Source organism: Hyperoodon ampullatus, assembly GCF_949752795.1.
Source record: "Hyperoodon ampullatus genome assembly, chromosome: 9".
NCBI lineage: Eukaryota > Metazoa > Chordata > Mammalia > Artiodactyla > Ziphiidae > Hyperoodon > Hyperoodon ampullatus.
The window spans coordinates 91,157,377-91,171,227 of record NC_136922.1 but is presented as its reverse complement, the minus strand read 5'-3'; the positions used below and the strand labels follow the sequence as shown (position 1 = coordinate 91,171,227).

Below are 13,851 nucleotides of genomic sequence, written 5' to 3'. Positions count from 1 at the left end.
TATGAAGGGCGCCTCCCTCCCGCAGGTGCTGCTGGCGCTCTGCATCTCGTGGCTGCTGTGCTTTGTACTCACAGTCACCAACGCCCTCCCCTCGGCACCTGCAGCCTACGGGTACCTGGCCCGCACAGACACCAAAGGCGACGTCCTGAGCCAGGCTCCTTGGTTCCGCTTCCCTTACCCAGGTAACGAGGCACCCACGCCGGGGCCCATCTTGCCTGGGGCATATGCTTCCCAGGACTGCCCATGAGGCTCAGGCGCCAGAGGGGGAAATGAGTAGAGCCGGGACGGGATTTCCTCCAAGGGATCTGGCAAGGAGGGACAGGCCCCGCAGAGTCCCTATGAGACCCCTAAGAGAGGAAGGAGACCCTTGGGTGGTCCTAGAACCCTTTGGGGCGGTAGACCAACGGTTCCCTCTCCCAGACCTACCTCCTTCCTGGCCCGCGTGCCTCATCCCCCCCTCCACATTGCTCAGGCCCCATCGACTGGGGGTGGGGAAAGCACAGAGGGATCCTGACCTCTTAGCCAACCTTCGGGTCTCCTCGTGGAACTGGTGGATCCCACACAAGGGAGGCTTGGGACTGAATTAGAACATTTCTGGGTTGCTGGTCAAGGGCATCTCCTTTCCCTGCAGTTCTTGGCTCAGGGTGTGAGAATAACCACATTCCAGTTGGAGGGGTGAGGAGGTCCTGGTCTCATGGACTTGGGCGCTAGGACCTCCCTGAGTAAGAATCCTGGAAGCCTTCAAAAGGCTTCAAGACCTTCCTGGAAAGAGGCCCAGTTTCTGGTTCTTTTTGTGCACTGTGACCTCAAGGTCAGGGCCTCTGACCTACCCTCAGGGAGGCACGGGAGGGCAGGAGTCCGAGACGAAGCTTCAGGACAGCTGTTGGGTTGGAAGACATGTTGCCTGGTCTTTAAAGCTTTCCGGAGAACCCTCTGGCAAGGGAATTATTTGAGGTCCAGCAGCCTGTTATCTTCCGGATAAATATTCCCTCTGCGCTACAATTTCAGGGCAGTGGGGCCTCCCCACCATCAGCCTGGCTGGGGTCTTTGGGATCGTCGCGGGGGTGATCTCCTCAATGGTGGAGTCAGTAGGCGATTATTATGCCTGTGCCCGCCTGGTGGGGGCACCACCCCCTCCGAAGCACGCCATCAACCGAGGCATCGGCATCGAGGGCCTGGGCTGCCTGCTGGCAGGGGCCTGGGGTACGGGGAACGGCACCACCTCCTACAGCGAGAATGTCGGCGCGCTGGGCATCACCAGGGTAAGGCTGCCGACAGTGGCCCCGGGGGTGGGGTGGTGGGTGGGCAGCCTGGGTACCTGAATCTGTCATCAGTGTCTTAGCCTCTTATTGTTGCTGCAACAAATTATCACAAACTTGATGGCTTCCAACAACCCAGATGTATTATTTTACTGATCTGGAAGTCAGAACTCCAGTGCAGGTCTCACAGGGCTACAGTAAAGGGATTGGCAGGGCCGTGTTCCTTTCTGGAGGTTCCAGGGGAGAATCCATTTCCTTGCTTTTTCCATCATCTAGAGGCTGCCCACATTCCTTGACTATGGCCCCTTTCCTCTATCTTTAAAGCCAGCAACATGGCATCTCTCTGACCTTTCTTCCTTAGTCACGTCTCCCTTTGACCATAGCTGGGAAAGATTACCTGCTTATAAGGATGCATGTAATTAGGGTGGGCCCACCTGGATAACTCAGGCTACTCCGTCCATCTCAAAATCCTTAATCACATTGCAAAGTCCTTTTGCCATTAAGGTAACATATTCACAGGTTTGGGCATGGACATCTTTGAGGAGCCTTTATTTTGCTTACTATACTTGACCTTCTTGGTTGTGGTCACCTCCACCTGAATGTCCCAAGGGTACCTCACACTCAGAATGGCCTCTATTATGCTCAGTCCATGCCCTCATCCTTACTTCTCCTCCCGTAAACCTTGTCTTAGGGAATTCACCCAGTCATCCTTAACTTCTCTCTGTTGTGTGCTTCTCACAGTGGATTCTATTTTCTCAGCATGTGTGCTGCCCTCCTGTCCTCTTGTCTCCATTCCCAGTATCACAGCTTTATCATCTCCCACCTGGACATGGCAGTATCCCTAACTGTCTCTTCCCAGGATCTTGCCCATCTCTAATCTAGCTACCACATGGCTGCCCAAGGATCTTTCTAGAACCCAATTAAATTAGTCCCTGCTTAAAATCTCTTCCAGAGGCTCCCATTTTCCACAGGAAAGCCCCATAAGGTCAGCAAGAATTCTTCAAGATGGTGCTTTCTTCTTATTTTTTTTGGCTGCATTGGGTCTTCGTTGCTGCGCGTGGGCTTTCTCTAGTTGCAGCGAGCGGGGGCTACTCTTCGTTGCGGTGCGCGGGCTTCTCATTGCGGTGGCTTCTCCTTGCGGAGCACGGGCTCTAGGCACGCAGGCTTCAGTAGTTGTGGCTCACAGGCTCTAGGGCGCAGGCTCAGTAGTTGTGGCACACGGGCTTAGTTGCTCTGTGGCATGTGGAATCTTCCCAGACCAGGAATGGAACTCGTGTCCCCTGCATTGGCAGGTGTATTCTTAACCACTGCGCCACCAGGGAAGTCCCCAAGACGGTGCTTTCTAAGGTGACTTAGAAAAGAATATTATTACGATGTTGCTTTCCTGTATGCTTCAGTGCATAGGTACAGTGTTTCCCAGCACAAGTGAAGTGAGCTTTGGAAAGTACTCACTTTCCTCCACCCACATCCCCACCCTGTATTTTGTGATAGCTCCCTTGGACCTATCTACCTCTGTACCCTGCATGGCCTCTGGCCCATAGTGAGAGCTAAAATCTGTGAGCAAACAGCAGAGCCAGCACCCAACCCTACGGCAAGTTCTATGTGCTTGGACACTGTGGACTCTTTGACGTTTCCCCAAAGTTTCAAGACCTTCAGTACAAGTGAGAGGAACATTTTTGCATGTGAGGGCCACTGACCCACACAGAAATGTGGGAATGGGCTATGTAAGTATAAAGCAGCAAATATTTTTCTTGCTGAAGGGAAGATATCTCATGCAGAACAGAAAATTATATTCAATAAACAGAACAAAAAAATTTTTGATGTATCATTTCCAAATTAAGACCCTTTACAGGAGAGGGAAAGAGCAGGCAAGAAAAGATACATAGACACCAAACAGGCTACAAATCCAGCAGACCGATTAACTCTGGTCTGGACTCACACCTCCCCCTTGTGGCCCCGTGTTGCATCTGCATTCATGGGCTCTGACCTATTCTTGGTTCTCTCCTGGTCAGTCAGGAGAAATCAGGCTGAAGGCCAAAGATCTCCCATCACTTCTCTAGGGTGTCATGGCTCCCAGCCCAGATGTGAATCCTGAGACCAAAAGACGCCCAGGGCTGCATGATAAATTCTGTGGTAGTAGGATTGGGGATGACCTGCCATCTTTATGAGACCATTAGCATATCCAAAGGGTGTTGGTTGAACCTGACAGGTTGATCTATTGTGCTTAGATTCATGCCTTTGTTCCCACAAAGCCATGGTTCATTGCTAGGGTTGTAAACAAAAAAAGTTATTTTGATGTGGTTAATTCCTATCACTTGTCTTCTAATGAAATAAGTTAAATAAATTAGCTCTTGGGCTTCCCTGGTGGCGCAGTGGTTGAGAGTCCGCCTGCCAATGCAGGGGACACGGGTTCGTGCCCCGGTCTGGGAGGATCCCACATGCCGCGGAGCGGCTGGGCCCATGGGCCATGGCCGCTGGGCCTGCGCGTCCGGAGCCTGTGCTCCGCAGCGGGAGAGGCCACAACAGTGAGAGGCCCGTGTACCACAAAAAAAAAAAATAAAAAAAAAAAAAAATAAATTAGCTCTTAAACTGGAAAGAAAAATAAGCAAAGGCTGAATCTGCTACTTTATTGCTGCATTAATGGACTTCAAGTTGTTGACACTAGAGTATCTTTAAAAAATGCTTAAATTGTGGTGAAAGACACATAACATAAAATCTACCATCTTAATTATTTTTGTGTACAGTTCAGTAGTATTCAGTGTATTCACATTGCTATGCAACAGATCTCCAGAACTTTTTCATCTTGCAAAACTGAAACTACACTAGAGTATCTTTTAAGGACTGGGAGTAGAAACAAATGCATGAGAAGAGGTTCAAGAACTACCTAAACACATTCATTGATAATAGACTCATGATGGGATATTCAGACATTTGCAGCACAACTCCAGCTTTTGAGGATGAGGCTGAATGCTTCCAGGTCAGAGGTCATTTTTGTCTCACTGGTAGCTGTCGCTCAAACCCCAGATACAACCCTTGACTAGCACAACAGTCATTACTGTCCAGCATGTGACAGCTGTGTGTGCTTGGCACTGGGATGGGATGTGGACCAGAGCCCATAATCTTCACAGCAGAGTGTTTTTTTTTTTTAAACCTTTGTAGAAACTTTTTATTTCCAGATCTAATAGCTGCTCTAAGCGGGTGAAATGTACTTCTTTAGCATTCCCAAACTCCTAGCTGCTTGAGAAACCCTATGCAAACCAGGTGATAACAATTAGTAGTGACTCTAGCACAACTGATCCTTGATTTTGGACCAGTTAATGCTGTATAATACCATGGGGAGGAGCCTTGTCTCTGTTTTGTATCTTAAGAACCTCCAGATAGATGAAGGAGGAATCATAGTTTACACATAATCCATGATAATTGCTTGTTGAGAAAATCTAATTTGTCCTAATTAAGAAAATGTATCAATTAATAATAATGAAGTGACTTACAGAGGGAACTTTTAAAAAAACTTATTTTATTGAAGTATAGTTGATTTACAATGTTGTGCTAATTTCTGCTATACAACAAAGTGATTCAGTTTTATATAACATTATTTTTCATATTCTTTCCATTATGGTTTATCACAGGATATTGAATGTAGTTCCCTGTGCTATACAGTAGGACCTTGTTGTTTATCCATTCTATATGTAATCGTTTGCATCTGCTAATCCCAAACTCCCAATCCATCCCTCCCCGACACCTGCTCCCCCTTGGCAACCACAAGTCTGTTCTCTATGTCTGTGAGTCTGTTTCTCTTTGGTAGATAAGTTCATTTGTGTCCTATTTTAGATTCCACATATAAGTGATATCACAGGGTATTTGTCTTTCTCTGTCTTACTTACTTCACTTAGTATGATAATCTCTAGGTCCATCCATGTTGTTGCAAATAACGCTACCCTTTTTAATGGCTGAGTAATATTCCATTGTATATACGCACCACATCTTTATCCATTCATCTGTTAATGGACATTTAGGTTGTTTCCATGTCTTGGCTATTGTGAATAGTGCTGCTGTGAACATAAGGGTGCATATATCTTTTCAAATTAGAGTTTTGTCCAGATATATGCCTAGGAGTGGGATTGCTGGATCGTATGTCAACTCTGTTTTCAGTTTTTTTGAGAAACCTCCATACTGTTTTCCATAGGGGCTGCACCAATTTACATTCCCACCAACAGTGTAGGAGGGTTCCTAGAGGGAACTTTTTGAAATGTCAATCACATCACGTCACTACCCTGCTTGACACAACTCTACTGAGTCTCCTTTGCCTTTGGATTTATTATTTTTAATTGTAGCAAACTACATGTAACATAAATTTAGCCTCTTAACCATTTCTAAATGCATAGTTCGGTAGAGTTAAGTACATCCAAATTGTTGTGCAACCAATCTTCGAACCCTTTTCTCTTGCAAAACTGAAATCTGTGCCAATTGAACAACAACTCCTTCTTCCCCCCTCTCCCAGCCCCTAGCAACCACCGTTCTACTTTCTGTCTCTATGAATTTGACTGCTCTAGGTACCTTATATAAGTGGACTCATACAGTATTTGTCTTTTTCTGGGTGGCTTATTTCACTTAATGTCCAAGTTTCGTCCAAGTTGTGCAGGTGTCAGAATTTATTTCCTTTTTAAGGCTGAAGAATATTCCATTGCATGTATATACTACGTTTTGTTGATGCTTTGTCTTTGGAATTTATTGTAACTCCTTTCCCTGGCCCTTAAAGTACTTCATGACAGAGTCCCTTCCTTGCTTTCCATCCCATCTCCTGTCTCTCACCCTGCATCACTGTGCCCCAGGCACATCAATTCCCTCCCCTAGGTTTATTGAGATACACTTGGCATATAACATTGTGTAAATTTAGGTGTACAATGTGTTTATTTGATACACTTATATATTGCAATATGATTACCACCATTAGCTAACACCTCTATCACATTACATAATTACCATTTCTTTTTTGTGGTGAGAACATTTAAGATCTACTAAGTAACTTTGAAGTATACATTTTTGTTAACTATAATCACCATGCTGTGCATTAGGTCCCCAGAACTTGTTCATCTTCTAACTGAAAGTTTGTACTCTTTGCTGAACATCCCATTTCCCCCACCCAGCAGCCCCTGGTAACCACCATTCTACTCTTTACTTCTACAAGTTTAGCTTTTTTAGAGTCCACATGTAAATGATACTATACAGTATTTGTTTTTCTCTGTTTGACTTACTTTACTTAACGTAATGCCCTCAAGGTCCATCCGTGTTGTCACAAATGGCAAGATTTCATTCTTTTTTATGGCTTAATAATATTTCATTGTATATACCCCGTCTTCTTTATCCATTCATCTGTTGACAGACACTTAGATTGTTTCCATACCTTGGCTATTGTAAATAATGGTGCAATGAACATGGTGGTGGAGGGTGCATATATTTTTTTGAGTTAGTGTTTTCATTTTCTTTGGATAATCCCAGAAGTGGAATTGCTGGATCATATGGTAGTTCTATTTTTAACTTTTTGAGGAATCTCCATACCATTTTTCATAGTGGCTGCACCAATTTACATTCCCACCAGCAGTGCACAGGATTCCCATTTCTCCACATCCTTGTCAGCACTTGTTACCTTGTGCCTTTTTGATGATAGCCATTCTAACAGGTGTGAGGTGACATCTCATTGTGGTTTTGATTTGCATTTCTCTGATGATTAGTGATGTTGAGCATCTTTTCATGTACCTGTTGGCCATTTGTATGTCTTCTTTGGAAAAAAAATGTCTATTCAGTTCCTCTGCCCATTTTAAAATTGTTTGTTGTTGTTATTGAATTGTATGAGTTCTTTATATATTTTAGATATTAAACACTTATCCAATATACAGTTTGCAAATATTTTCTCCCATTTAATAGGTTGCTTTTTCATTTTGTTGATTGTTTCTTTTGCTGTACAAAAGCTTTTTAGTTTAATGTAGTCCCACTTTTGGTTTTCACTTTTTTTAAAAAAAGATTTATATCTATTTATTTATTTTTGGCTGAGCTGTGTCTTAATTGCGGCATGAGAGATCTTTGTTGCAGGATGCGGACTTCTTAGTTGTGGCATGCCTGTGGGATCTAGTTCCCTGACCAGGGATCGAACCCAGGCCCCCTGCACTGGGAGCACATAGTCTAACTCACTGGATCACCAGGGAAGTTCCTGATTTTCACTATTTTTGCTTGTGCTTTTGGTGTCATATCCTAAAAAATCATTGCCAAGACCAATGTCAAGAAGCTTCCCTGTGTTTTCTTCTAGGAGTTTTGCAGTTTCCAGTTTTACATTTAAGTATTTAATCCATTTTCAGTTAAATTTTGTGAGCGGTGTTAAGATAATGCTTCAATTTCAGTTTTCTGCATGTGGTTATCCAGTTTTCCCAACACTATTTATTGAAGATACTATCCTTTCCCCATTGAGTTTTCATGGCTCCCTTGTCAAGTATTAGTTGACCATATATGCATGGGTTTATTTGTGGGCTCTCAGTTCTGTTCCATTGGCCTATGTGTCTATGTTTATGCCAGTACCATAGTGTTTTGATTACTATAGTTTTGCAGTATAGTTTGAAATCAGGAAGTGTGATCCCTCCAGCTTTTTTTCTATTTTTCCTTTTCAGGATTGCTTTGGATATTTGATGTCTTTTGTGGTTACATAAGCATTTTAGGGTTTTTTTTCTACTTCTGTGAAAAATGCCATTGGAAATTTGATAGGGATTGCATTGAATCTGTAGATGGTTTAGGGTAGTATGGACATTTTTACAATATTAATTCTTCCAGTCATGACATGGGATACCTTTCCATTTATTTGTGTCTTCTTCAGTTTCTTTCATCAGTCTTATATTTTTCACCTCCTTGTTTAGATTCATTCTTAAGTACTTCATTGTCTTTGATGCTATTGTGAATGGGATTGTTTTATTTCTTTTTCAGATGTTTTATTGTTAGTGTAGAAAAATGCAGCTGATTTCTGTATGTTGATTTTGTATCCTGCAACTTTACTGAATTCATTGATTAGTTGTAACAACTTCTTGGTAGAGTCTTTAGGATTTTCTATATATAAGATCATATCATCTGCAAATAAAGATAATTTTACTTCTCCCTTTCTGATTTGGATACCTTTTATTTCTTTATCTAACCTGATTGTTATGGCTATGACTTCCAGTAATATGTTGAATAGGAGTGGTGAGAGTTGTCACCCTTGTCTTGTTTCTGATCTTAGAAGAAAAGCTTCCAACCTTTCAGCATTGAGTATGATGTTAGTTGTGGGCTTCTTGTATATTGCCTTTATTGTGTTGAGGTGCATTCCTTCTATATTTAATTTGTTGAAAGTTTTTTTTATCCTGAAAGGATGTTGGATTTTGTCCAATGCTTTTTCTGTGTGTATTGAGATGACCATATGTTTTTATCTTTCATTCTATTAATGTGGTGTATCACATTTATTGATTTGCACATGTTGAGACATCCCTGCATCCCAGGGATAAGTCCCAGTTGATCACGGTGTATGATCCTTTTAATGTACTGTTAAATTTGGTTTGCTAACATTTTGTTGATAGTTTTTGCATCTATATTCATCAGGGATATTGGTCTGTACAGTTGACCCTTGAACAATATGGGGAGTGGGGTGGGGTTAGGGGCACCAACCCTCCTTGCAGTCGAAAATCCGCGTATAACTTATAGTTGGACCTCTGTACACGTGGTCCCTCCATATCCATGGTTCCATCATATCTGTGGTTCCACATTCACAGATTCAACTTATCATGGATTGTTTAGTACTTCAGTATTTACTGCTGGAAAAAATCTGCATATAAGTGAACCCACACAGTACTTTCTTTTCTTTTCTGTCCTTATCTGGCTTTGGTATCAAGGTAATGCTGGCCTCCTAAAATGAGATTGTGAAGTAAGTATTATTAATCCCACCTGGTAAATTTGGAGGCTGACATTTTGAGAGGTTAGGTAACTTGCGTGAAGCCGTACAGCTAGTTAGAGGCAGAGTTGGGATTGGCTCTCAAACCCCATTCTTAAGCATTGGGCCACTCCCTCCCAAGAGAGACTTCTTGCCTCACTATAAAGTCTGCCTAGAGAAGCAGCATTGGAGTCAGGACTTGAAGACATGTATGAGAGCAGCAGAGAGGAGAGGTGAGGGCAGAGGCTGGGACCCAAGGTCACACCTTCATGCTTTTGCCAGCACCATGTGGGAGTAGAGGGGGGCCATTTCTGGGTCAGTCGATGCTGCTCCTGTGGGTCCCCTGGAGCCATTGTTTGTGTCTCCCCCAGGAGCAGGGCAGAGGCCTGAGGGTGTGTGGCCCAGCTGGTGCTGAGCTCCTCATCTCTCCCCCATCTCCCTGAGTGCTGCAGGTAGGGAGCAGGATGGTGATTGTCGCTGCGGGCTGCGTGCTGCTCCTGATGGGCATATTTGGGAAGATCGGGGCTGCGTTTGCCACCATCCCAACCCCTGTGATCGGAGGCATGTTCCTGGTGATGTTTGGGGTCATCACTGCCGTGGGGATTTCCAACCTTCAGGTGAGGCAAGGCACCCTTAGGAAAGCAGCAGCATTGCATCTCCTGAAAGGAGCCCATGCGGATGGAGACGAATGGAACAGGGTGGGGACAAGGGAGGAGGGGAAGGGAATCCTCAGTCCCAGAAACCGCACTGGCCCCAAATGGGAGAAAGAAATAACCAGAAGCACTCAAATTTCTGAAAAACAAAACTGCATCAGTTTGAATTGGATTACCCAGACCACTCAGCTCCCAGGGTCAAGTGGAAGTCGGGACTTGGCTGAGAACGTGTGCCCTCTGAGCCCAACTTCCCCCTCCAGTCTCAAGTGGCAGGGGGTGGGCTGGCTGGGCGGGTGTTTGACTGACGTGCAATACAGGTACTGATCGTTCCGGCTCTGCCGTGGGGGCCTCTCTCCTGCAGTACGTGGACATGAACTCATCCAGAAACATCTTTGTCTTTGGCTTCTCCATCTACTGTGGGCTTGCTGTTCCCAGCTGGGTGAACAAGAACCCGGAGAGGCTCCACACAGGTGATTCTCCATCCTCTAGACTGTGACCACTCCAGGGGCAGAGCTGGTGGGGTCCCTGGTCCCTGGGAATTCCTGTCACTTTTTAAAAAATTTAACTGTAGTCACCATGCTGTACATTACATCACCATGACTTATTTATTTCCAGTTCTATTGAGATATAATTGACATACATCACTGTATGAGTCCCAGGTATACGGCATAAAGGTTTGACATACATATATTGTGAAACAACTACCATAATAAGTCTAGTTAACACCCATCTCCTCATATAGACACAATAAAAAGAAATGGGAAAAAAAATTTTCTCCTTGTCATGAGGACTCTTAGGATCTACTCTCTTACCAACTTTTCTATATATCATACAGCAGTGTTAACCATAGTCGTCATGTTGTACATTCCATCCCTCGTACTTATTTATCTTATAACCAGAAGTGTGTACCTTTTGATCACCTTCCTCCAATTCCTCCTCCTCACACCCCCTGCTTCTGGTAACCACAAATCTGACCTCTTTTTCTATGAGTTTTTTTTTTTAACAGTCTATATATAATAAGTGAGATCATACAGTACTTGTCTTTCTCTATCTGATTTATGCCAAAGCATAATGTTCTCAAGTTCCATCCATGTTGTTGCAAATAGCCAGATTTTATGGCTAAATAATATCCATTGTAAATATATACCTCATTTTTTTTAGTCATTCATCCATTGATGAACACTTAGGTTGTTTCCATATCTTGGCTCTTGTAAATAATGCTGCAGTGAAGGTGGCTGTGCATATATCTTTTTGAGTTAGTGTTTTCATTTTCTTTGGATAAATAACAAGGAGTGGAATTACTGGGTCATATGGTAGTTCTATTTTTAATTTTTTGAGGAACCTCCATACTGTTTTCCATAGCGCTGCACTAATTTACATTCCCGCCAACAGTGCACAAGGGCTCCTTTTCTCCACACCCTTGCCAACACTTCCTAGTTCTTATCTTTTTGGTAAAAGCCAAACAGGTGTGAGATGATATCTCACTGTGATTTTGATTTGCATTTCCCTGATGATTAGTGATGTTGAACACCTTTCATGTACCTACTGGCCATCTGTATATCTTCTTTGGAAAAATCTCTATTCAGATCCTCTGCCCATTTTTTAGTCCCTGTCACTTCTGTCTTCACTCTAGGGATTCTGCAGTTGGACCAGGTCATCCAGGTGCTGCTGACCACGGGCATGTTTGTTGGTGGATTTCTGGGCTTTCTACTGGACAATACCATCCCTGGTAGGGCTCACCTTTGCTCTGTAAGCTGGCAGTTTGGGTAGATGGTCAGCATTTGGGTCACCCACATTGCTTCTCTAGCCCCAATTCTCATGTAAGACTGGCCACAGCATACCCTGAGTGGGCCCTGCATCTGGGTGGGGTGTATGGGCCCTGCATCTGGGTGGGGTGTATGGGCCTGTACTAGCTTTCTAGGACTACCATCGCAAAATGCCACAGACTAGGAGGCTTAAACAACCGAAATGTATTTCCTCACAGTTCCAGAGGCTAGAAGTCCAAGAACAAGGTGTTGGCAGGATTGGTTTCTCCTGGGGCCTCTCTCCTTGACTTGCAGATGGATGGCCTTTCCTTCCTGTGTGTGCATCTCTGGTGTCTCTCTGTGCATCCTAATCTCCTCTTCTTGTAAAGATACCAGTCAGATTAAATTAGGGCCCACCCTAAAGACCTCGTCTTTACGTCTTTAACTAAATCACCACTTTAAAGATTCTATCTCCAAATACAGTCACATTCTGAGGTTTGTGGGGTTAGGGCTATAACATTTTTTTGTGTGGGGGGGAACACAATTCAGCCCATAAAAGGACTCTAAGGTGAGAAATACACTGGAAGCAAAAAGCAAAACACATAGCCCCAGCTCTCTTAGAGCCTGCCGTCTAGTTCATTAGGGAGAGAACGCATGTGTTCATTTATTCGTATTCCCATAAAAACCACAGCAAGTACACTGTGTTCCAGGTGCTCTGTATTGAGGATACAAAGGGCTGCAAGACATGCCCCCCTGCCTTCTAGAAACTCACAGGCTAATAGGGGAGAGAGACACGACAACAGACCATTACAATACAGGGAAGTAAGTGTGATGATGAGCAAACGAAACCCATGAGCGCTGAGGTGAAGAGTGCAGAGCTGCCCTCACTGATGGCTTTCCGTGCTCCCTCTTGATCCTCCCACGGCCCCTTGAAAGGACCTCTGTGATAGCTCCTGCTTCGTGGTATTCTGTTTCCCACATTTCTTCTCTCCACCAAATGTTAAATGCATCTGCATTCCAGAAACGCTGAAATGTAGAAAGGTCCGCTCCGGAAGATGAGGAAAGAACAGTGGTTCATAGAAGGTCGTACCCCGGAGCTCAGGGAACACCTGATGATGAGCTGAGTTGAGCTGAGCTGATTCTTGGGATGGGCTTGGAGGAGGAGGAGGAGGGGCTGCTGGCAGGTGAAGGGCACTGAGACGAGGCCTCGTGAGTGCCTGCAGGGGGCGCCAGAGGCTTCCGCCCCCTACCTCAGGGCCCAGGCTTGACTGCTTGCTGTCTCCCATTAGGAAGCCTGGAGGAGAGAGGCCTCCTGGCGTGGAATCAAATCCAGGAGAAGTCTGAGGAGACTACGAAGATCTCGGAGGTCTACAGCCTCCCCTGGGGGATCGGCACCAGGTTCTGCGCATCCTCCTGCACCCGGTGCCTCCCCTTCTGGCCCAGGCTGGCATGCGGTGGGAGAGGTGAGGTGGGGGTGAGCCAGCTGACGCTCTGCTCCCGGGACCCCTCAGAAGAGCAGCCCAAGGGCGCCACAGACACCAGGATGTGAGAACGCTCCTTCTGCACGTCCCAGAGCCTTCACTATCGCCCTACCCAGGGTGCTGAGCTCCCCACCCGAGTATGGGGGGACCCTGCCCTCTCGAGTACCTCTGCACCCCGCACGTGGTGGCAGCCAAATAAGTATTAGATTAAGACCATGACAAGCGTGCTTTCACCCAGTCACTTAGTCACCGAGGTCTGGCCTCAAGCTGCTTCCTTCCACTGTGCTCCAGCCCTCCCGTCTCCAGTGTAAACCAGTCCTCTTGGCAGTATTTTGATGCATCGGGAGGAAGAGGCTTTGCGTGGGGCAGGGGACGGAGATGGGGCTGTTTGCTGAAAGGTGACGGGAACAGTTCTCTTCCTCCCCAAAGAGGCTGGAGGCCCTGCCAGCCCCTGCGGGCCCTTCTCTTCCAGACGCTTCCTCTTCCAGGACCCTCCCTGCCAGGCCCCCACCATTTGTAAACACTGAAGGGCCAGCAAAGCTACAATCCCTGCACAGCCCCAGCACCAGTCCTTGGGGTCAGATGGTATAGTGAGGCTGTGGGCCCTGGCACTGTGGAGTCAGGACCAGGTTTGGATCCTAAGACTTAACCTGCATGTCAGGTTCTCACAGGGACATTAAACAGTCAAAGCATTTGAGAGGCCTTCAGTGGAGCAGAGCCACTGTTGTTTTTTTTTTTTTTTTTTTTTTTTTTTTTTTTTTTTTTATTAGT

General features: G+C 45.3%; 1 protein-coding gene across 1 annotated transcript in view; it reads left to right on the top strand.

The window, feature by feature from the left end:
- LOC307057997 (solute carrier family 23 member 1-like) overlaps window positions 1–13,148 on the top strand; it is a gene marked incomplete at both ends in the record, with an annotated part of 50,615 nt that extends 37,467 nt beyond the window's left edge. Inside the window, 6 exons of the mRNA XM_079711312.1 lie at window positions 26–182; window positions 1,009–1,262; window positions 9,654–9,818; window positions 10,216–10,324; window positions 11,488–11,583; window positions 12,889–13,148. Coding sequence (XP_079567438.1) covers window positions 26–182; window positions 1,009–1,262; window positions 9,654–9,818; window positions 10,216–10,324; window positions 11,488–11,583; window positions 12,889–13,148 — 1,041 coding nt within the window. The remainder of the gene's footprint in view (window positions 1–25; window positions 183–1,008; window positions 1,263–9,653; window positions 9,819–10,215; window positions 10,325–11,487; window positions 11,584–12,888) is intronic.
- Between the last annotated feature and the right edge of the window lie 703 nt (window positions 13,149–13,851).